Below are 25,234 nucleotides of genomic sequence, written 5' to 3' on the forward strand. Positions count from 1 at the left end.
CTACCAGCTGCATTCATGGGCTGATGTTGAGTGTCTGCAGCTTTTCCAGGTGCACAGTGCAAGCCTTTGGTGGATCTACCATTATGGGGGCTAGAAGATGGTGGCCCTCTTCTCACAGCTCCACTAGGCAGTGCCCCCATGGGGAATTTGTGTGGGATCTCCAACCCTATATTTACCCTCCACACTCCCTTAGTAGAGGTTCTGCAGGAGGGCTCTGTCTGTGCAGCAGACTGCTTCTTGGATATTTGGGCATTTTCGTACATTCTCTGAAATCTAAGTGGAGACTCACAAACCTCAACTCTTGCCTTCAGCACAACCACAGGCCCAAACACCACGTGGAAGATGCCAAGGCTTGGGATTTGTACCCTTGAAGCCATGACCCCAAGTGTACCTAGGCCCCTTTTAGGCACAATTGAAGCTGGAACAGCTCAGGCACAACCATATCCTGAGGCTGCACAGAGCAGCTACATTCTGGGCCTGGCCTACAAAATAATTTTTCTTCTTGGCCTTTGGCCTTGTGATGGGAGGGGGTGCTGCAAATGTCTCTGAAATGCCTTGGAGACATTTTCCTCATTGTCTTCGCTATTAACATATGGTTTCTCACAAATTTCTGCAGCAGGCTTGAGTTTCTTTTAAGAAAATAGGTTTTTCTTTTGTACTACATTGGGTACAAATTTTTCAAACTTTTATACTGTGCTTCCCTGTTAAATATGTTTCACTTTCAGGTAATCTCTTTGTTCACTTCATGTAAGTGTATACTTTTAGAAGCAGCCAAGTCACATGTTGAGTGCTTTGTTGCTTAGAAATTTCTTCTGCCACATACCTTAAATCATCTCTCGCAAGTTCAAAGTTTCACCAATCTCTAGGCCAGAGGCAAAATGCTTCCAGCTTCTTTGCTAAAGCATAGCAAGTGTGACCTTTACTCCAGTTCCCAACAAGTTCCTCATCTCCATCTGAGACCACCTCAGACTGGACTTCATTGTCCATATCACTATTAGCATTTTGATCAAAGCCACTCAACAAGTCTCTAGGAAGACATCTTTCTGTCTTCTTCTGAGCTCTCCAAACTCTCCCCGTTACACAGTTCCAAAGCTGCTTCCACATTTTTGGATATCTTTATAACAGTACCTCACTCTGGGTTCCAATTGTCTGTATTAGTTCATTCTGACACAGCTGTAAATATCTATCTGAGACTGGGAAATTTATGAAGAAAAGAGGTTTATTTGACTCACAGTTCTACAGGCTTAACAGGAAGTGTGACTGAGAAGCCTTAGGCAACTTAAAATCATGGTGGAAGGCAAAGGAAAGTGAAACCTTTTTCACATGATGGCAAAAGAGATTATGAGGGGGCAACTGCCACATACTTTTAAACTATCAGATCTTATGAGAACTCACTCACTATCACAAGAACAGCATGGGGGATATATGCCCCCATGAACTAGTCACCTCTCACCAGGTTCTTCCCTCAACATTCAGAATTAATGACTGATTATACTTTAGCTCTGTGTCCCCACCCAAATCTCAGGTTGAATTGAGATTTGGATGGGGACACAGAGCAAAGCTATAATCAGTCATTGATTCTGTTTACATTCAAGGTTTGTGTTAATATGTAAGCTTTTGACCCTATTGTGAAGGTGTTAGCTAGTTAGTCTGTAGTTTCTTTTGTGTAGTTGCCTTAAAGCATCTGTGGGCTATATACATAGCTGTGGTTTGGTGGTAGCAGTTGTTATTTCATCTCCATGTTTAGATTTCCCTTAAATACCTCTTGTAAGGCTGGTCTAGTGGTTGTGAATCTCCTTAAATTTTGTTTGTCTGAAATAAATTTTATTTCTTCTTTGTTTATAAAGCTTATTTTGGCAGGATATGAAATTCTTGATGTTTCTTTTTTTTCTTTGAGAATGCTGAAAATAGTCCCCCAGTCTCTTCAAGTTTGTAGGGTTTCTGCTGAGATATCTGCTGTTAGCCTGATGGGTTTTCCTTTATATGTGATCTGACCTTTTGTTCTAGATCCATTTAAGATTATTTCTTTACTTTTGACCTCACTTTTTGACCATATGCCTTGGTGATATTTATTTTTTATATTATCTGGCAGTTGTCCTCTGGATTTCTTAGATCCAGATGTCTACCTCTCTAGCAAGATTCAGGACATTTTCTTGAATTATTTCCTCAACTATGTTTTCTAGGTTGTTTTCTTTTTCTGTTTCTTGCCCTGGAATTCAAATAATTTATAGGTGGGAAATGACTGGTTTGTTTGCTTTACATAATGACATAGTTCCTGGAGAATTCATTCATTGTTTAAAGTTTTTTTCCCTTTATTTTTTTCTTACTATGTTAGTTTGAATAACTGGTCTTCAATATCCAAAATTCTGTGTTCACCTTGGTCTACTCTATTGATGAAGTTTTCAATTGTATAATGAAAATCCTTAAGGCAGTTTTTCGGTTTCATTATCTCTGATTGATTTGCTTTTACAATTTTTATTTGCCTTTATTTTCTTTATTGCTTTAGAGGTTTCTTTGCATTGATTTTCAACCTTGTCTTGGATCTCAGTGGACTTCCCTGCAAGTCAAGCTTTGAAATATCCATCTGTTATCTCTGAACCTCCATTTTGTCTAAGAACTTTTGCTGAAGAGCCATAGTGATCCTTCGATGGTATCACAACATTCAGATATTTAATCGTGGTTGATTTAATTTGGCTGTTGCCCCACTAAAATCTTATCTTGAATTGTAGTTTCTATAATCCCCACATATCATGGGAGGGACCTGTTGGGAGGTAATTGAATCATGGTGGTAGTTACTTCCATGCTGTTCTCATGATAGTGAGTGAGTTCTCATGAGGTCTGATGGTTTTATAAGGGTTTTTTCCCCTTTTGCTCAGCACTTCTCCTTCCTATTCTCATTCCTGCCATCATGTGAAGAAGGATTATTTTGCTCCCCCCTCTACCATTACTGTAAGTTTCATGAGACTTCTACAGCCCTGATGAAATGTGGATCAATTAAACCTCTTTCCTTTATAATTTACCCAGTCTCGCACAGTTCTTTGTAGCAGTATGAGAGTGGATTAATACAGAAAATTGGTTCTGGTGGAGTTGGGTGCTGCTGTAAGGATAACTGAAAATGTGGAAGCAACTTCAGAACTGGGTAAAATGCAGATTGGAACAGTTTTGAGGACTCAGAAGAAGAAAGAAAAATGTGGGAATGTGTGGAACTTCCTAAAGACTTGGAGGGGTCAGAAGACAGGAAGATGTGGAAAAGTTTAGAACGTCCTAGAGACTTATTAAATGGTTTTGACCAACATGCTTATAATGCTATGGACAATGAAGTCCAGGCTAAGGTGGTCTCAGATGGAGATGAGGAACATTTTGGGAACTGGAGTAAAGGTGACTCCTGCCTTGTTTTAGCAAAGAGACTGACAGCTTTTTCCCCCTGCCCTGAGGATCTGTGGAACTTTGAAATCCAGAGAAATGATTTGGGTTATCTGGTAGAAGTAATTTCTAAGTGGCAAACTATTCAAGAAGCAGAGCATAAAAGATTGGAAAACTCGCAGCCTGAAGATGCAATAGAAAAGAAAAACCCATTTTCTGGGGAGAAATTTGAGCCAGCTGCAGAAATTTGCATAATTAACAAGGAGCTAAATGTTATCAACTCAATAGGGAAAATATCTCCAGGGCATGTCAGAGGTCTTCAAGGAAGGCCTTCCTATCACAGGCCTCGAGGCCTAGAAGGGAAAAATGGTTTTGTGGGCCAGGCCGAAGGGCCTCACTGCTTTGTGCAGACTTGGGACTTGATACCCTTGTCCCAGCCATGGCTAAAAGGGACCAACATACAGCTTAGGCTGGTGCTTCAGAGTGCAAGTCCCCAGCCTTGGTGGCTTACATGTGGTGTTGGGCCTGTAGTAGCACAGAAACCATGAATTGAGGTTTGGGAACCTCCACTTAGATTTCAGAGGATGTGTGGAAATGCCTAGATATCCAGGCAGAAGATTGCAGCAGAGGTGGAGCCCTCATGGAGAAGCAGTATCAGGTGATTGAGTATCATGAGAAACATCTGTTTTGTAACTCTCCATTGGTATGGTTTCAGAGCATAACATCATCACTCAGCCTGATACAGACAGCTTTATTGCTCACCTGTTCTCCAGTGTGTCAGCCTTTCACTTCTTCTAAAATGAGGGGTCTACCTTTGGGCCCATGACAGTGAGTGTTGGTTGTGGTGGTCTTGACTGGTTGTGTTGCCTGACATCAGACCCTGGGGGAAGTGGTCAGGTGCCATAGGAGTTGGACTCCTCCATTCCAAAGCCTCTAGATAGCCCTCTGAACAATGCTTATGAGTCCTGAAGAGGCTGTACTGGAGTCAGGCTAGCCCAGACTTCAGGTGCTGATTGTAATTGGGGATAAAGCATGGTCCCTAGGTCCGAAGCCATGCTCTCAGGCAGTGGCAGGCAGCGCACTTAGGTGGAGGGACCCCAAGGGAATATCACAGGCCTGTGGGGGTTGGGTTTACAGAAGGCTTTGGGTTTTGGTGAAATGTTTCAGCAGGGCAGGGTCACTGTGCTATGTGGATTTAACTCTAGCTCTGACCTATAGCAGCATTAGATCTGTATGGAACTGAGTCAGTATGATAACTGGCCTTTTCATTTCTTTCTTGTCTGAATTATGTAGTGTAGTTGAGCTCTTTATAAAAGAGCTCATTTTCCAAATGTGGTCTAATGGATGCCATATTTTTGGAATTCTTTCATGTTTGAGAGTATCTGTCAGTTGCCTTTATACCTGAATGAGAATGTCGCTGTGCACTCTATTTTTAGGTCACACTTTCACTTGGTACTTGGTCATTGCTACATTGCATAAATAGTATTGTGTGTTGCTGTGGTAATTCTCGAGGCTAACTGAATATTTCTCTCCTCATGACTGATTTCTTTCTTTATATTCAAGTACTATTTTCTTTGTCCTTAAATAGTAATTTAATCAATAAACATTTTATTGTCCACACATTCATAAAAGTTTTCTTTGGAAAGCAATATACTTTTCAAACTATGGATTAAATTTTTTATTTGTTCCTGTAATATTTTGATTTATACATAGTTGGAAAACTTTTTGGTTTGATTTTATTTTTTAGTTATAGGTGATTCATATTTTGGTTGTATTTGTCTTTCATTCATGCATGTTATTATTTAGTTGATTTAACCTACATCTTTTCTTTGTCTGCTTCTTCACTCTTAATTCCCAGTGTGATTATCTCCTCTTTGTGGACAACTCAATTTTTAGCTCTCTGTTGCATATATGTTGTTTCTAAATTATTTATTAGCTCTGTCATGCTGTTACCTTGGTACATTTGCTTACCTACATCTGCTGTTTTAATATCTTTGGACTCGAATCATATTAAATTTTTAAAAATGTCCTTCTATAGCCCAAAGTATTTTCAACATTTTGTCTTTCTTCAGTTACGTTTTTTTTCAGAACAGAGAACACATATTGTTTTCCTCATATATTGCTGTCAAGCAAATTACCCCAAACCTAAGTAACAAATATTTATTACCTCGCATTTTCTGAGAGAAATCTGGGAATGCCTTAGTTAGCTGTGTGGTTCTGGCTCAGGGTCTCTTGTGAGGTTTCATTTTGTAACTATCAGCCAGGACTGTCATATTCTTAAGGCTCAAAAAGAATCAAAAATTTACTTCCAAGCTCACTCAAATAGTTAACAGACCTCAGTTTCACATATTTTAGATAATTTCCTTTTTAAGAAAAGACTAGGTTGACTTAAATTATATAATAAAAATTTGCCTTTCTTAAATGCACGTCTCTTCTCACTGTGATAGTTAGACTAGTGTTTTAGAGGCTAAACTAAATCTTTTAAAAAATATTTTTGCTGAATTTTCTTTAAATCTTTCATCTTAAAATCTATATACTTTTCTTTGTAGAGGGTTCTCCCATTTTGGCTATATAACAAAATCATGTGATAGAGAATAGCATCAGGTTTTCCTAAATTTTTGGATAGTTCAGTTCAATAACCATGTTTTGCTGCTATTGGTGGTGGTGGTGGTAGTGGTCAGAATTCAATACAAAATAACAGTTCTTTTCAATACTGATCCTTTCCCCAAATATACTGTTTTAAAAAAAAAAACACTATACAAGAAGTTAATTCTCATTTTAAAAATATTAAAAAAGAGAAGTGTACAGAATAAGTGGTGAAATTTTATCTTTCTGCTTTCCTCGTTTCTCTCATTTTGTAGGAGTGACCACTGTTAACAATTGCTTGTGAATTGTTCTAGACCTTGTCCTATGCAATACAATGACAGATGTGTAGATTTAGGTTAAGATTCATGTATATATTTAAATTTAGGTTTACTCAATAGCTAAAAGCCTATGTATGCAACTTAGGTTTTACATATAGTAGTATATCATGGACACTCTTCCATTTTAGTGCTGCTACACATTGAAGACTATAAATATTCATTTTAGATATACTCCACAATTTAATTGTTCCCTTACTGATGGACATTTAATTTGTCTCCGTTTTTGGCATTTAAATAATACAGGAAAGAACATGAATTATATATTCATTTATATTGATGTATCAGTATGTAGTAGATTCATAAAAGTAGAAATACTAGGTAAAATATTACTTAATATTCTGAGGCTTGAAATCATGGTTATTCCACCAGATTAGAATCTGTAAAAGAATGTTGAATAGGTTCATTGTACCTTCCTTGTACATTGATTGAAAATTATGATGTCTTTAAAAATTTGATATTAGCAGATAATTCTTATTAATTCCTTCTAGACTAATATGTGACACACTGATGGTTGTTTTTGACATGTACAGCCCTAAGGTGGAAGCACATGTAGCATGTGTGAGGAAAACCAAGGAGACCTGCAAGTTAGAATGAACTAAGAAAAGGAGGCAGTAGTAGAGGATGAGTTCAGTGAGATTGTGAGAGGGAGATCATGGAGGATCATGTAGGCCATCTTCAAGGCTTTGGAGAACCTTCTCTTCATTATAAAAAATATAAAAAGTAGTCTACAATTATTGTCTCCACTTCCTCTGCACTGTGGTTTTCATCCTGATTACACCATTAAGGCCTCTAGTAAGCTGTTTCATCACTGTCAAAACACTGACCTCTTCTGATTGCTTTGTGAACTATACCTGATACTGCGGACTGTATGTAATTTAGTATAAATAAAAATGCCTTTCATAATACAATTTTATAATTGTATACTATTTTATATTTATTCTTACTTACCACTTTCTTCATTGCAGAATTCTGTTTGCCTTTTCCTCGCTTCTTCTCCCAGTTGTTCTCCTGCTTTATCTGCTTTCTTCTTTCAGCTTTCCTTGCCAAATCCTGCACCTTTCCTCATTATGTAACCTAATGTTTCATTCTTGGTTCTCTTCTTGGATAACCCTTGAAAAGTCTCACAAATATATTCCCCATTTCAAATGAGTTAATAGAAATCTCTATATCAGATTAGTTCTGGAAAACTTAAGAACTATGTATATGGTTAAAAAAACATTAAGCCTATGAAAGTACATTGCTTAAGACATTTAAATATTTAATAAAGGACATTTCATTCTATACAACTACTAATCTGTATTAACTGGTATTTTCTTTTCCCTGGGCTATCTGCTTCAGTGGATTAATTAAGGCTCATCAGAAATGATTGTAAAGCTTATAAAATTTCAATACATTTTCTGTTTTAGCAGACCTTCCATTACATGACAGCCAATATGTATTTGATACAATATATAATACACTATTTCTAATCCATTGACATTTATAATAAAAAAATTGGTCTGTTATTTTAACTCAGTCAAATATTTGATAAGGCAGAAAAATGTATTCCCAGATAATAATAGATAGCAATTTTCTCTGAGCCATATTGCTATTTTACATTATAGGAAAATATTATTTACATCAATCATAGATTCAAAATATAAAAATGTAAGAGTACAGCCTGAATTTGGATTTGTTTGTTTTTTCTTCTATGAACCTATTAAACATTTTCCTGCTTTATTTGATATTACATGATTTATTTGTCATTATAGGAAAATTTACTTTGTCGCATAAAACATTTTATAAGAAGTTATAGCATTAAGTTACTTTATTTCACTCAAACCGTTAGAGATACTGTCATCTTGAAATTTATTTAAGATATATCTTGAAATATATCTTTGTGAAATAGTTTATAGTGTACCCATTATCCTATTGCATTATCTGAATTTTTAAATATATGCTGAATTAAATTTTCTTACAAGATTTCATAATATTCATTCTTTTATTTATTAAAAGCAGACCGTTCACCCTTTTATTTTGTGAATTTATACATAAGCAAAATAAATCTTGGGTTAGATGTTCTAAATTCCCCCAGGATAAATATATTTCATAAATTCCAGATACCAATTTTTAGACATAATATTAATTTTGAAGATTATTTATTTCAATTTATTATCAAATAGCCTTTTTTGATTAAACAAAAACTCATGTTTGTGTCAACATTTAATTGAATAAAACTACTTCGTAGGAATTTGACAAGAAAAACGGAATGAAGCACATTTCTCCAAAATGTAACCTCAGGGACTTATGTGTACACAGTTTTCACTGAAGACATTCTGCTTACCAGTGCTTACTTAAGACCTTAAACTTTATATCCAGTTTCTAGAATTGCTTGATTTGACTGACAGAGTAACACCCACAGAAAAGATGAATAATCTAGTATCTAATTTAAAGAACATTTTCTAGATTTGTAATATCTTCCATGAAACTTTTACAGACTTGTTCAGCATATTTTTCTCATGCTAATTCCTGATGGCTGATTTAAACAACCTTCTCAGTTTTTTTCCTTGTGACCACTGAGTTATAGCTTCTAAGGCTCATCTAATATTTTTTAGATAGTATTCTACTGATTTTAAGTTTCTCTGGTCAAAAATTATGACAATATTGAAATACCTGAAGAATATGCTACTAATTCATTCATTCTGATATGATTGTACATACTTCATTTGGGAATCTAAGTTAGGTATTTACATAGTAGGAAAAATGGCATTCTGATGTTATGCATACAACTTAAAGCAAGGATTCAAAAATCAAAGGCTCTGGAAGGAATTGAAAACTATTCTTTTAAGAAACAAGTCCTTGTGTTTATCCCTTGTTCCATTCTTATTTGAATATAAAGCATTCATTCCCAGAGTATGCCTTTTAGTACTCTGTGCAATTTTCAATCGGTAGAGAATTTTGTCATTCAAAAATATGTCACCAAGATGCCAGTTTAAATAGTAACATAGTTTACAAGATATATTTCACCAGGAATTTGGACTGAGTCCTCACTTGTAATTAATGATAATGAGAAATGCAAAGTTGCTATTATTTGGTGAAAAAAAAGGAAAAATTCCTCTAAAGTCTGGAAAACTGTATGACATAGGTAATCTTACAACTTTTTTCTTGTAGGTGTTTTAGAATCTTTGAAAAATCTTCAACAACTAATTTTGGACCATAATCAGTTAATTAGTACAAAAGGTCTTTGTGATACACCTACCATTGTATACCTAGATTGCTCCTATAATCATCTTACTGATGTTGAGGGCATTGAAAATTGTGGATTGCTCCAAATATTGAAGTTACAGGGAAATTATCTGAGTGAGGTAATTGCTTTGAATTAATTGATTTCTATGATTAATGCAACAGTTTTCTTTTGATAGAAATGCCAATCACATTTTAAATGCAATTTTGAGTAATTTTTTTATTTTATTTCTCACTATGAAGTAACCTTTATTAAGAATATTAAATATTATAAAGTTAATTAATTGAAATTTTATTCGTGTTGTAAAAGTCTATTATACTTTATGATATGCAGTTTATTCAGAATGAATTTGTTGTTAGTTTTAGAAGGCTTTATATTTTTTAATTGGGCTAAATGATAAAATATTTTGCTTAATATAAACTTATGAACCAAATTTAAATATAGCTTCCATCCTTGGAGAATCTTGTTTTACTAAGAGAATTGTACTTGGATGATAACAACATTTCAACTGTGGAAGCATTCTCTTCATACTGGCTGCCTTTACTACAGAATCTTACTATCTCTCAAAACAGGTAAAATACTTTACTTAAGAAATAAATCCAGTGAACGATGGTTTAAAATAAATATGCGATGTTTATAAACTACAATAAAAGTTAGGATTCTCTAATAATTCAATGAGAGCACATCAAAATAAATCAGTATATAAATTATAAAGATAATATAAAATTTTAAAAAATTAAAATGATTTCTTGGCATACCCTAAAATTTTAGTTGAATTTTAATTGTCCATTTATCTTTCTAATTTTCCTTCTTCTCAAAGATGTACTTGTAGAAATCTCTCAGGGCAGATTTGTTTGTTTATGTTTATAAAGAGCATAGTCCTTGGAAAATACAGGAGGTAGTTAATTTAATTCAGAAGGATGTCTCATTTTCTCAAATGGTACTTATTAAGTCCTGGAAGGACAATTTTTAATCTGCTCTCAACTTGCATGTCTTTTTGTAACTATTAGGATGAATTTAAATTTGATTTCCCTAAGGATATAAAGTAACACTTAAAAAAATACCTTAACATTAAATTGAAATGGGTACCTGCTTCAGAGATCTATTTGAGACCACCGGACATCTGGATCTTTGCTGAGAATAACTGGCTAAACCAAAACAGGAGCACAATATGTGTATTTCTCTTCTGCTTAATATTTCATTGAAATCTATTCATTCTAATATAATTAATTCTTCATCAAAGGCACAAGGAGTAGGGGAATGAGATCACCTTTAACAAGAAATTGTTTTTTTTAAGTTATACAGTGCTCACAGAACACATGAATAAGGACAATATAATTTTTACATATATACCTATTTTCCCCCAAAACATATAAAATCATCTCTCAATCTCTTCCACAATAGTGTTCATCTTTTAAGCAGGTATATACTAAATGACTTAGCTTTCATCGATTAAACTTTGGCATTGAAAACAAAATCTGTATTCAAAATCTCATCAAATTATTTTAATCCAATCTAAAATTTAAAATTTGGCTTGAGTTTAATAGGACATTTGTTCCCAGAGCCAGCACCATCAGATAATACTTTGTAAGTAATTTAGGCCATTCACAAACTCATTGGATCTTTTCAGAATATTTTCCAGGTAAGAAATAAACTTTCAAAATGAAATATTCAGCTATGTTTTGGACATATGCAATAAGGCATTGAGGAATAGACATACCTAACATATTTCATAAAAGTGAATCTCAAGCCACATTAATGAGAGAATAAAATATTTAAAGAGATTTTAAAGAAAATCAATAAAAGTTTTTGACAATGACTTTAATTTCTTTAGGCAATTTAAATTATCAAAGACGGTCTATTTCTAAAAATTAAATTTAATACTAGCTGATAGACTTTTGCTCTATCAGTATGATATGACTTATGCATATTGAACTGATAAAATGACACATATAGAGAATTAAATCTTTTTAAGAATTGATCATGATAATTAGAATGATTCATCCAAATGTTTTCTATTTATAATTTTCTTTGCCTAATCTTAAAATCTTTGAGTATTGAGATAGGGTTTACAATTTGGGGGACAGAAAAATAAGTAATATATGTCCTTACCCTCACAGAGCATTTTGGCATAAAAGAACTTAATTTTTTAAACTCATCTACACCAAAAAGTAAAATTATTACATAATCTATGTGATTTTGAAATTTTAAATAATACTATCACTGATATTGGAATATATTTCTTCTGGGTCTCTCAAAGCTCTTTGTACATTTAACCTTCTACCATTTTTGAGAGGATGAAGGGAGAAGGTCCAAGAGCATCAGGGAAATGTCATTGATAGCAATGGACATGTAGAATACTTAGATGATTTTGTAATATCATAGTGTAAAAATAGTCTTCAACCTTAGGCTATTTCACAAGTTTATTTTCATTAATTCTGGGAATTATCTATTTTAAATTATGCTCTTACATGTTAATTGACATTTTTAGACCTGTATTAGGTTTGATAAAACTCAGAGTCAGCAAATCTGTGTTTGAATATTGAACCTATAACTTGAACAGTGGATGTTGAGCGACTCTGCCCTCACTATCTGAGCTTCAGTTTTTTTCTCACATGTAAAAGTGATAATGCCTACCTTACCTATTTTATGGAATTTTAATGATGATCAAAGAGGAAAAGGAGAAGAATTTTTAAAATGTGATATTTGAATTTGTGTTCTGTAGGAATTTTAAATTATATATCATTTCCTTTAATTTTTGATATTTTCATCACAAGGAATACATTATGTGTCAAAATGCCTTTTTCCCCAAAAAATGGAATACATATAAAGAATGATACTTAGTACATATTGTTTGAAATAATTGTTTCATCCTGACTTCTGTTTTAAATTTTCATGAAGACATGTGACTGTTTTAAGTTTCACTCAGCGGAGTTTTAACTAGATGACTCTCTTGCTTTATAAGCCTTTTTACTTCCAGTGAGACTCTAAGTAGGAGCAGAAAGTGGAAACTATTACCCATTGGCTGTTCACTGTACAAATCTTTTGCTTTTTGTCGTCTTTGAAATTTATATCTTTTTAATGCCCAGGGCTAATGTGACAAGGTCAAATGGTATTAGGTTTTCACTAATGTCTTTTGTCTTTCTGGTTTGAATTTTCTTGGAAAAAAATATACACAGAATGTCAGTAAAAGGAAAAGTTCTAGAGGTATTTTTTTTTTAAAAGAAGGATTATACTATTAAGTTTCTACCATCCTAATGAATAGTTACAAAAGTGAATGAGTAGCCAGTTTTCTTGATTAAAATTTCAGAAGAAGAAAACAAACATGATTTTAACAGCATGGTTATCTGAAAATATTAATTTCAATATTACAAAAAGGTTTTGTCAAAGCAGATATTTCTTTGACTTATTTTTGAAAGATTTATTGATTTTTAATTCTAAAAACTTTATTAGTTATTTTCATTTGAGATCTTTTTGTAACCTATACATTACCATATAACTTGTTGGCTAAAAACATGAGATATTCTGAAGAAAGAAAAGAAAAACTGTATTCTGAAGGGTTTAATATGTCATTACTACCAATATTTCAAAATCCTTTCACTAAAAGGGTGAAGAGTTAATATTAGAAATACATTGAAGGTAGAGCAGAAAAAAATATTCCTAATAAGTAAATTCATTAATATTTCATTTTTATTAAATAATTTATATATATAAATTATAATTATTGCAAGATTATATGTGTGTGTGTGTATATATATATATATATATATATATATACACTCACTAATTATGTATAGAGAAAGCTTGAAGTTCCTCTATCCCTCCATCTGTCTCCACCTCTTTTGCCTTCCCTTGAGCTTTTTTTCTTTCTTTTCTTCAATATCCATGTGAGATTTCAGTAAATTTCACTCTTATGGAGTATATGTACAAATAATTCAGAGTATGTAATGGCCAATATTTTCTCACTTTTATTACCTTGGATCCTGGACACTGCTATTAAGAAGTGACATCTTATACATTTAATATGAATGGTAGTATTGCATATTTAGGATTGACAACATTTAGAGAGATCTTCTCCCAGCTTCATTATATAATCTACTTTTTCATCAGTAGAATACCTTCTTTCTCTCTGCTAATGCAGAAAGGGATAGTACAAGAGAGCAGTGAAGGTCAATACAAGGGTTAATCTTCTGCCAGACCCCATGATGCTTCCAGTTACAGTGTTAACTTCGTGAGCTTCTTATCTGAGAATATAAAAAGATTTTGTTGGTGGCGGTGGTGGTGTTTTCTATGGCAGAGAATTTGTAGAAATAAAGAGGTAAAGGATCCTTTCAAGACAACTGGAAAGAGAAAATAAAAAACACAAAAGCAATAAAAGTGAAAATTAGTACATACTTATTTTGTATCAGAGCCAAAGGATATTTAGAACAGTTATGGAATTCCGACATTTTATAGTGGGGATTAATTCAGAAGACTTTTCTAATTGTGACATATGCATATATGTTTTACAAAGGAGTTTTTATCTTGCTTAAAGATTCAGATGAGCTGGCTCAATTTTAATTTCCGAATAGCTAAGCTACAGGTAATGTAATATTATGTTACAGAGTAAGTGTAGACTATTCCTAGTTGCAATGCAAATCAAACGAGTTAATTTACCCTGTATAGCTTTTGTTTCCAATGACATGAGTATTTTGAATATCAGTTTTTGTTTGAATATGGGTTTTTAATAACAATTATAACTTAGAAAACTATAAAAACCTTTAAATGTAGGAGGAAGATTTATTATTAGATTTAATATGCATAATTAATTTTAAATATCAATGTATTTTGGCTAAGTTTAAGTCCATTCTATTGAGATAAAACATTTTCTATTATTCTGTTCTTAGACTCATTTTTTAATATATTGAGTATATTTCCAATTTAAAAGTAAGTCCAGTTTAATTTTGGATACTTACAGTACTATAATACTTTCAATTAGTAAGGAAAAAAATTTGAAAATAAAACTAGTGACTAGTCAGTTCTCCTGTTGAAAAGTGGTAATAAGTGATCTTTAGTTTCTACCTTAAAGGTTTAGTTTAGGTGTTTCAGGCAGGAAAACAAAATTACATAAATTCTTTGTGAATTTGGCCTTATATGAATACAAAACAACATGATTGGAACAAAAACACACTTATTCTTACTTAAATGGCAAATACACGTCAAAGTCCATGATTTTTGTGATTGAAAATAGTAATCTCACAATTTCTTTTAAAAAATGAATAGAAATCTTCCATCATAAATACTTAGAAGTTTCTAAATACTGCATTTTTTAAAAGCACTGTTAGCAGATGCTATAATTGTATTGTACAATTATAATTGTATATATAAAATTGCATAAAGTGTATTTAATTATATCATTGTATTATATAAATGTATTGTTACATAGTTAGAATGGTAACATTAAGGACATTCCAATTTAGAATTTTGATGATGTTTATGTTTTTGTTTTCAGTTTAACAAAAATTGTACCACTTTTTCATTTTGTTTCATTGGAAAAACTAGATGTCAGCCACAATTGTCTTTCTGGTAAGTTTAGCATCATATACTATACATATATACTTTAAATAATAGACTTTTGACTTTCTGTTTCAAATATGATAAGGGGTTGTTTTAAATGCATGTTACTAGCATTTACATCTAATAAACCTGTAAAATAAAGCTGCTGAAATAATTCACTTGAAATTTTGTTTTACAGTTATATTATTTCCATATCTTTCTGGTAGGCCTAGCCTAAGTCAAATTATGTTTTTGTTTAAAAGTCATATACCTTTTACTTATAAAATGAATAGCCTAGTGAGGATGAGTAAACAGTGTACCTTTCTAACAGGTATAGAGCAGTCACCCATTAAAAGTTTATTAAAGAATCATGACTTGAATTGACTAACTCCTTCCTTTCCTCAAAATTTTCTCAGTCCCATTCCCAATCCCAGTCAGTCCATTCCTAGAGGCAGCCACAGTCTGAATTTGTCACCACAGATTAATTTTGTTTTTATATTAATAGGATCAAACAGTACATTCCTTTTTTCCATAGTTTCCTCTGTGTGATATTCATTTTACATTCCACTACTTTATATATTTATTAATGGATTTATTTTTCTGAAGTGTAATTTATTGTATGAATTTATCACAATTTGTTTCCCCATTCCCCTTTGATTGTTTCTGGTTTGAGGCTTATGAATACAAAGTTCCTATGTTCTTGTATGAATATTTTTGCAGACATTAGTTTTCTGTTCTCTTGGGTAAATGTGTAAAAGTGTAATTGTTGAATAATAGAGCAGGTATAACTCTTAAAGAAACTGACATATTATTTTCTAAAGTAGTTGGAACCTTTTACAACCCCACCAGGATTGAGAGTTATAATTGCTCCATTCCTGAGAGTGTTTAACAATTTACTATGTTATCTAATTGTGGTTGTAGTTTGCATTGACTTGATGAATAAAGATGTTGAACCTCTTTACAAGTGTTTATTGGTGATTTTTGCATCCTTTTTTTTGTTGTGTCTATTCAAGTGTTTATCCATATTGAAAATTTCATTATTTTTATTTTTCTTACTGATTTACAAAACTATTTACATATTCTGGACATCGTCTTATAAATATTTTCTTATAGCCCCTATTTTAGCTATCAATTTTGTAAATGGTATATTTATATGAATAGATATTTTTAATTTTATGGTTATTTTTGTGTGTCCTTTGTAATAAGTTTTTCATTTCCAGATTGAGAAGATAATTCTCTATGCTTTATTCTAGAAGCTTTTGTGCTTTTCGTTTTTATTGTTAGGCCTATGATCCATGTCAGATTACTTTTTATGTATGGTGTGAAGTAGAGGTTGAGTTCATTATTTTTTATATGTATATCCAGTTGTTCAAGCCACACTGATCGAGCAAGCTTTTTTTCATAATTGAATTACTTTGCCATCATTGTGCAAACATTGCTTTACATTTGGTTTTTCTTTGGGATGTGTTTTCATTAATTGTTTTTCTCGTAACTATGGGTTTTTTTTCTATCTATTTGGATGTCTAGTAAATTTTAATTATATGTTGAACATTGTGGGTAATTCTACATGGAACATTGTAGATATTTCATTAAGTCAGGGTGTTGCTGTCTTCCATTAAAGGATGTTAACTTTTCTTGCAGAAAGTTAAGTTAATGATGAATAATTTTGTTCCCGCTGGGTTTAGTTTTGTTCTATTTAAAACAGGTCATTTTAGTTTTCAACTCTTAGTGCATCCCCCTACCCCAGGACATAGCCTTCAAGCCTGATGCATAATCCTGGATTCTAGCCAAATCTCTGAGATGCTCAATTAGGTCTCCTGTTGGCTGGGCTGCAACTCCAATATCTTGCATTGCTGTATGAACTTTAGTATCAACTTTCAGCTTTTATCCCTAGGGCAGATGATCTCTGGTATATTATGCAGAGCCTTTTCCTGCCTGTGTAACACCTAGTACTTTTCCAAGGATCTGTGGTAGATCCCCATATGGACTTCTTCCTGCTCCCTCCCCAACATACACAAATACAGCTTCTCTGTACTTCTCCCCACGAATTTCAGCCTCAGTTTTAATCTTTGCCTCTTCATCTCAGCAAAACAGCCTCTGGTTGGGCTCCACTTTGTGAATTTGTGTAAAAAACCACTGTGATTATAGAGTGATTGCAAGCTCACCTGTGTATTTTCCTTCTCTGAGTAAGGCTTGAAAACAAGTGCATTAGATGGATGGATAGATAGATAGTTTAGTTTTATGGTTATTTTCTGTGGGAAAACAATTCAATGTAAATTTCCCTGTAATGTACCCCAGATTTATCTGTTATATTGCTCTTTTTTTTTTTTTCTTGTTTTGAGATGGAGTTTTGCTCTTGTTGCCCAGGCTAAAGTGCAACGGCGCAATCTCAGCTCACTGCAACCTCCACCTCCTGGGTTCAAGTGATTCTCCTTCCTCAGCTTTCTGAGTAGCTGGGATTACAGGCATGTGCCACCACATCCAGCTAATTTTGTATTCTTAGTGGAGACGGGGTTTCAACAGGTTGGTCAGGCTAGTCTCGAACTCCCAACCTCAAGTGATCTGCCCTCCTCGGCCTTCCAGAGTGCTGGGTTTACAGGCATGAGCCATGCTCCCGGCCTGTATTTACTTTTTTAAAGGTAAAAAGGTTCATGTAATTCTATTTAGGTATATATTTAATTTTACCACTTAACTATTACATTTCACTTCTTCAGATTTTTATCTCATTTAATCCTCACCCCGTGAGACAGATATGAACCTGAATTGTGAAGCAGATTTCTATAAAGGTCACACAGCTACTGAATGGTAGAAACATAAATGCTGACAATAGTCTATGTTCTTAACTTAATATGGTCATCTTTAAAAAGCATATAGTATTCTGCAGAAGAAATAAAATACTGCTTTTCTTTAATAGCTAACCAGTAAATACAATGGTCATAGATGTATGATATTTGTTCTAAATCTTTGATACCTTTCCAAATGATGTTATTTATTTTCTGTAGATGTTACAAGTGCCATAAAGTGGTTTGATGCATGCTATTTTCTCCGTGAATTGTCTCTTACTGGAAACCCACTTCTTCAGGAAACAAACTGGAGGTAAAGAAGCATTGTTGCACCCCATGAATATCCTTTATTATAGTTGCAGAAAAGACAATTTAATAAAAATTGTCCTATGAATAACAATTACCTGGGAAAAGTTAATTAAAAACTTAAAGTTATTTTAAACCAAAAGTTTTGTAAAAGTAGTTTTAAAAATATTTTTATTCTAAAATAATTTTCTTGCACATGTGAATTAATACAAAATTGAAATTAAAATTATAATGTAAACTATTCATTATGTTATAAGTTTAGTGTGATATTAACTTGGGCTCTTTGTATTTATAGAAAATATATTTGTTGAGGATTTTTTTGGCCAGTCATTTCAATTACATAGCTTCCTACTTAAATTATTTCATTTTTGAGAATAATTTGGTTTTGTATTATTTTCCTAAAAGAGAAGGTTGGTGTGTTAAAAACTTTGTGTTATAAGCATGTATAAATTATTGTCCCTCATTGAAATATTGCAATACCTAAAGCTTAATACCTATTGTAAACCAAGAGTAATACTTTTTAATTTTTAATAGTTTCATAGAAAAAAATGTTCTCTCATGTACACCTCTAATAATATACTAACAACATTTCCCCCAAAATGACCGCCAGCATTTTTCAAAAATTATCTATCTTGTGACAACTTGCATATCATAATTTTTATCATTTTTATGAGTATGAATATTTTGTAAAAAACTGAACATTTTTATCATCTTAAAAAATACCTCATCCTTTTTTGCAATAAGTCCCTCCCCCAGTATTGTGAAAATCTCTCTCCAGTCTCTATGGCTTTCCTTGTTTCTGGTGAGAAATGTCTGCTGGCATTCTTGTCTTTCTTTCTTTGTCTATGGATGATTTAAAAATTTTCTCTGGATCACTATTTTTAGCAATTTGATTATAATATGCTTTTGTGTCGTTACATTTAGTTTACTTGAGATTTATGAATTCTCTTGGATCTGCCATTTTCATAAAACTTGGAAAATTTATGGCTGTTTTTTTTCAGATGTTTTCTTCTTGCTTTCACTACTTATTCTTTCCTAGTAGGACTCCTGTTTCAACAATATTAGACCATTTGAATTATCCCAGAAGTTGCTGCTATTGTTTTCTTTTACTTCTTATTCTTTTCTTCCCTTTTTTGTGCCTTACTCACACTGAATAGTTTCTGTTGCTATGTCTTCAAATTCTCTGATATTTTCTGTTTAAATATCTACTCTGTGTTCGATCTCATCTAGAGTATTTTTCATTTCTGACTGCAAATATATTTTTCATCTATATAAATGTATGTATTTCTTAAACATTTGTAATTTATCTTCTAAGAATGCTCATGTTTTCTAAAACCTTCTTGAATATATGGAAAATATTAATAATGGCTGTATTGTTTTAACATCCTTATGTGTTCTTTCCCTCATCTCTATCATTTGAAGGTCTACTTCCATTGATTTTTTTTCACTGATTCTGGATCATATTCCTCTGCTTCATTGCATGCCTGATCAGTATTGGTTATATTCTGGACATTTTGAGTTTTATATTCCCAATGCTTAATTTCATTGTATTACTTTAAATAGCCTTCATTTTGTATTTGGTGTGCAGCAGCTAAGTTACTTGGCACTAGTGAAATACTTTCTAGGCTTGCTTTTTAGTTCTGTTAGAATGGTCCAAAGAAATCCTTGGACTAATGCTAATTTAGCCCTACCACTATGATGCCAACTTTCTGAGTATTTTTCTAGATGTATTGTATACAGAGACATGCTGATCTTGAAATCCTGGGCTCAAGAAATCCTCCCACCTCAGCCTCCTAAAGTGGTGGGATTATGGGTGTGAGCCACTGTACCCAGTTTTGTATGTATCCCTTTAACTTTGGCTGTGGAAAGTAATCTTGTATGTCAGTTCTTATAGTTTTGCCTTCAGTTCCTGTTGGTTCTTTCCCATAACCTTAGATGGCTTTTTCTTTTCTCCTTTTTTTTTTGACTGCATTTTAGGTTTTGGGGTACACGTGAAGAACATGCAAGATAATTGCATAGGTACACATGTGGCAGTGTGATTTGCTGCCTTCCTCCCCGTCACCTATATCTGGCATTTCTCCCCATGGTATCTCTCCCCAGCTCCCACCCCCCACTGCCCCACCCCTATTTCCCCCCAACAGACCCCAGTGTGTGGTGCTCCCCTACCTGTGTTCATGTGTTCTCATTGTTCAACACCCGTCTATGAGTGAGAACATGCAATGTTTGATTTTCTGTTCTTGTGTCATTTTGCTGAGAATGATGGTTTCCAGGTTCATCCATATCCCTACAAAGGACATGAACTCATTGTTTTTGATGGCTGCATAATATTCCATAGTGTATATGTGTCACATTTTCCCTGTCCAGTTTATTATCAATGGGCATTTGGGTTGGTTCCAGGTCTTTGCTATTGTAAACAGTGCTGCAATGAACATTCATGTGCATGTGTCCTTATAGTAGAATGATTTGTAATCCTTTGGATATATACCCAGTAATGGGATTGCTGGGTCAAATGGAATTTCTATTTCTAGGTCCTTGAGCAATCGCCACACTGTCTTCCACAATGGTTGAACTAATTTACACTCCCACCAACAGTGTAAAAGTGTTCCTATTTCTCCACATCCTCTCCAGCATCCGTTGTCTCCAGATTTTTTAATGATCGCCATTCTAACTGGCGTGAGATGGTATCTCAAACTAGTTTTAATTTGCATTTCTCTAATGACCAGTGAGGATGAGCATTTTTTCATATGTTTGTTGGCCTCATGTATTTCTTCTTTTGTAAAGTGTCTGTTCATATCCTTTGCCCACTTTAGAATGGGCTTGTTGTTTTTTTTTCTTGTAAATCTGTTTGAGTTCTTTGTAAATTCTGGATATCAGCCCTTTGTCAGATGGATAAACTGCAAAATTTTTTTCCCATTCTGTTGGTTGCCGATTCACTCTAATGACTGTTTCTTTTGCCATGCAGAAGCTGTGGAGTTTGATAAGGTCCCATTTGTCTATTTTGGCTTTGGTTGCCAATGTGTGGTGTTTTGGTCATGAAGTCCTTGCCAACGCCTATGTCCTGACTGGTTTTACCTAGATTTTCTTCTAGGGTTTTTATGGTGTTAGGTCTCATGTTTAAGTCTTTAATCTATCTAGAGTTAATTTTAGTGTAAGGTGTCAGGATGGGGTCCAGTTTCTGCTTTCTGCACATGGCTAGCCAGTTTTCCCAACACCATTTATTAAACAGGGAAGTCTTTCCCCATTGCTTGTTTTTGTCAGGTTTGTCAAAGATCGAATGGTTGTAGATATGTTGTGTTGCCTCAGAGGCCTCTGTTCTGTTCCATTGGTCTATATCTCTGTTTTGGTACCAATACCATGCTGTTTTGATTATTGTAGCCTTGTAGTATGGTTTGAAGTCCGGTAGTGTGATGCCTCCCACTTTGTTCTTTTTGCTTAGAATTGACTTGGCTATGCAGGCTCTCTTTTGGTTCCATATGAAGTTTAAGGTGGTTTTTTTTCAGTTCTGTGAAGAAGGTCATTGGTAGCTTGATGGGAATAGCGTTGAATCTGCAAATTACTTTGGGCAGTATAGCCATTTTCATGATATTGATTCTTTCTAACCATGAACATGGAATGTTTCTCCATCTGTTTGTGTCCTCTCTTATTTCGCTGAGCAGTGGTTTGTAGTTCTCCTTGAAGAGGTCCTTTACGTTCCTTGATAGTTGTATTCCTAGGTATTTATTCTCTTTGTAGCAATAGTGAATGGCAGTTCATTCTTGATTTGGCTCTCTTTAACTCTGTTATTCTATCACCAAGTATTCAGTGAACTCCTGTGTGTAGTGTCCTAACATATTGGACATTATGAATGAAATTTAATGTAACCCATAATTTCAAGTCATTTTTCTAATCATGTTAGGGATATAAAATATATCACATAATTGATAACCATGAAAAATAATAATGATCAAATACACTAATATAGCATTCACTCTATGCTACACACTGTTCTCATTTAATCTACATAATATGCCTAGTCAATATGTATGTAACCTTGCATCCCATTTTATAGTTGAGAAAACTGAGTCACATAAAGGCCAAATAACTTGACCAGGAAGTAGAGGAACCAGGAAATCTAACTGATGCAGTCTGGCTTCAAAATCTACCATTTAACTCTTAGATTTTTTGTACCTAATAAAACACTAGTATCAAATAATTATTGCAGGCAACACATGTGCTTTAGAAATTTGGAAAAATCACCTCAATTTAGTGTGACCAGGAGAAACTGCCTTGGTTAAAGGGGTACATTTTTAGTTAAACCTCAAATGTTTGCTAAGATTTAAAATCATAAAGAAATAATAAAAATAATTCTAGTGGAGGAATATCCATAAAAAACTAAGGAAGGTGAGATATGTAGTTAGGCTCTGTTTGAAGCTAGTTGATTCAGATGTAAAGTGGATATACTGATAAATACCACTGGAGATGAGAAATCAAGTACTTACACTGTGTCAGAGAATAAACCAAGTATTATCTCTCTATATTACTTTATTTCATAGCAAGTTGGGTTCTGTAATTGTCATTCTCATTTTAGATAAGTATTCACAAAAGCCTCAGTACCTTATGATTTGAATAGTGCTTATCTCATAGGGTAATATAGGTTAGGCTTCATAAAAAATAACCCAGAAATCTATGTGGTTCAATACAAGATTATTTTTTGGTTACATTACATTTGATGTGGGTTCAATCTGTATAATGTAGGTGGACTCAGAAACTCAGGCTGCTTCCATTTTGTAGACCCGTGTCATGTGACTTTAGCGTCACCTGGCTTTTGTAAGCTAGTAGACTGTGGTAGGAGAGAGAGAAAGGGACCATAGGAAAGGTACTACTGACATATAACCACTCAGCTTTCAGAGGTAGCAATGATCACTTCACTCATATTCCATTCAGTTGACTAGTTTCATTCATGTAACTAGTCACATTACCAAATCTACCACAAGAGAGCCTAGAAAAGGTAAAGAACAAGAGTATCAGCCAACACTAACAGTCTGGGTGAGGGCTAAATATGCTACCACATGAAAGCATGTTATAGAGTGCCTCTCACCTTGCACACTAAGAAAATATTAGCTATTGTTCTTTCAGTGAACCGTAGAAAAAATTTGAATATATGTGTGGTTATAAAAATGGTAGATTATATGTTTAGTTCTGAATATATTTCTGGCATTGTCAAGAATTATGTCTACCAGAAATACTCATTTGGGGAAGACATTTTTCATCAGCAAACTGATAAGAAATTAGGAAATAAATGACCAAATTTATTTATTAGAGTTCAGGGATTATAAAGGACTAAAATTCAGTAGTGAAAATTGTCCCAAATTATTGTATAGATTCTTCCAGAATACCATATATATATGGTCTAATACCATATATATATGGTACATACATATGTATATGGTATTAGACATACATATATATATATATATATATATATACACATACTCTTTCAATTTTTAAATTTTGATAATATATAAAAATTGAGGTGTAGAAATTAATTAGCATACATTAGATACAACATGTTTGCATATAGTTTTCTAAAAAATGTCAAAATATCTAAAAAATAATTCCTAAAAACATCTAAAATATAAAATTTTCCAGAGATGGAAAGATTAAATAAATATTTTTCATTTTATTATATCCTTGGATAGAAAATACTTCAATCTTGTATAGTTTATCATTTCCTGAATAGCTGGACTACATTTTCTTAGCTTTGGATCTGTTTTCTCTTAAAATGATTTTTATAGGGTTATATCCTTGATATTATTTCTATTATTTTATTTAAACACAGTTTTAAAAAATCAATATTAATATTTTCAATTAATATTAAAGTTAATGTATAAATAGACTATTTCTATACTTTTTATATTAACAGCATAAGAAATATTTTCTTGGAATATATATTGTTTTCCCAGTCATACTAAACATATACTTTTTTTTTCTCATGGATTTCTTTTACTTTTTAAGAGTTTTGCTTCTGAAAGACAAAACAAGAAGAATTTTATGTTCTGAAATAATCTCTTTGGGTAGCGGGGATTCTGTAGTTATAAAAATGGCAGTTTACATTTTTAGTTCTGTATATATTTCTGGCATTGTCTCAGGCACTTCTTATTTCTACCAGAGAAAATTGGTCACTGTCTCAAGGCATGTGTTATTTTAGGGAAGTTTCTAATATTTTACTCATTCAGGTGTGATTTCAGGGAGGCAATTAAAAATACCTTAGCAGGACTCATGTAATGAGAACATACTCTTCCTCTCTCGTTCTCTTTTACATAAGATCTTTTAACTTACTAACTAGCACACAGACTATCTTTAGGGCACAAAATCCCTGTCCTCCTAAATGTCCAGATGGCTTTTCTTCTTATCCAATTTATAATAAGCTTATGACTTCCCTCTTGCCTTTTTGGTTTAGCAAGTTGACATTTTGTTTACTCAGAGATAGATAGCTCTCTTAATTTCTTGGGGAAAGGATATCAATCACTTTTCCTTACTAGCGTTATACATTAATCTTTATCATGTGCCCTTTGGATGTATATGGTCAGTTCTCAGTTTGGAGACATTTGCAGCACCTTGAATACAAATTTTTAGACCAGTTTCCTTAACTTTTGTTGAATACAAGAACAGAATTTTTAAAATAACAGAAGGAAACATAATTGGTAATGATAGAATTACCATTCAGATCTTGGAAACAAATTCTGGAGGATGTAAAGGAATATATGTCCTTTAAAAAATAAAGGAAATACATTCCTTTGCACAGAGAGTTTAACAGCTTGATCTGCAGTACTGAATTGTGTAGACTACACTTAGTTCGTCCATTTCAGGTGTGTGTGGTAGCACTTCACTGATATCTGTTAAATTGAGAAATTTCATTTATATCCATTAATTTTCAAAATGATATAATCTAAAACAGCCAACTGAAATGTTATATCCCTAATAGAAAAAAAAATTGTTTCTTATTTTTCCTTCTGGTTACATAGTAGCAGCATAGTCCCTTGTATGTAATTCTAGACCTTTTAGGAGCTGGGTGTAGGATCCTCTTAGCTGAAATAGAAGCAATATTTCCACTTACCTGT

The 25,234-nt window shown here is 33.2% G+C and overlaps 1 protein-coding gene across 15 annotated transcripts in view; it reads left to right on the plus strand.

Annotated features, from left to right (window-relative positions):
• The window catches only part of LRRIQ1 (leucine rich repeats and IQ motif containing 1), a 208,868-nt gene that overhangs the window by 45,240 nt on the left and 138,394 nt on the right, over window positions 1-25,234 (plus strand). For all 15 annotated transcript variants that reach the window (XR_004728920.3, XR_004728921.3, XR_004728924.3 and 12 more), the window contains 4 exons: window positions 9,438-9,631; window positions 9,955-10,082; window positions 15,002-15,075; window positions 18,048-18,141. Coding sequence is in view for 11 of the 15 variants with exons in the window: in XM_035257158.3 (XP_035113049.3) it covers window positions 9,438-9,631; window positions 9,955-10,082; window positions 15,002-15,075; window positions 18,048-18,141 (490 nt within the window). In the remaining 4 variants the exon portion in view is untranslated. The remainder of the gene's footprint in view (window positions 1-9,437; window positions 9,632-9,954; window positions 10,083-15,001; window positions 15,076-18,047; window positions 18,142-25,234) is intronic.

This window comes from Callithrix jacchus, chromosome 9 (genome assembly GCF_049354715.1).
Source record: "Callithrix jacchus isolate 240 chromosome 9, calJac240_pri, whole genome shotgun sequence".
Lineage (NCBI taxonomy): Eukaryota > Metazoa > Chordata > Mammalia > Primates > Cebidae > Callithrix > Callithrix jacchus.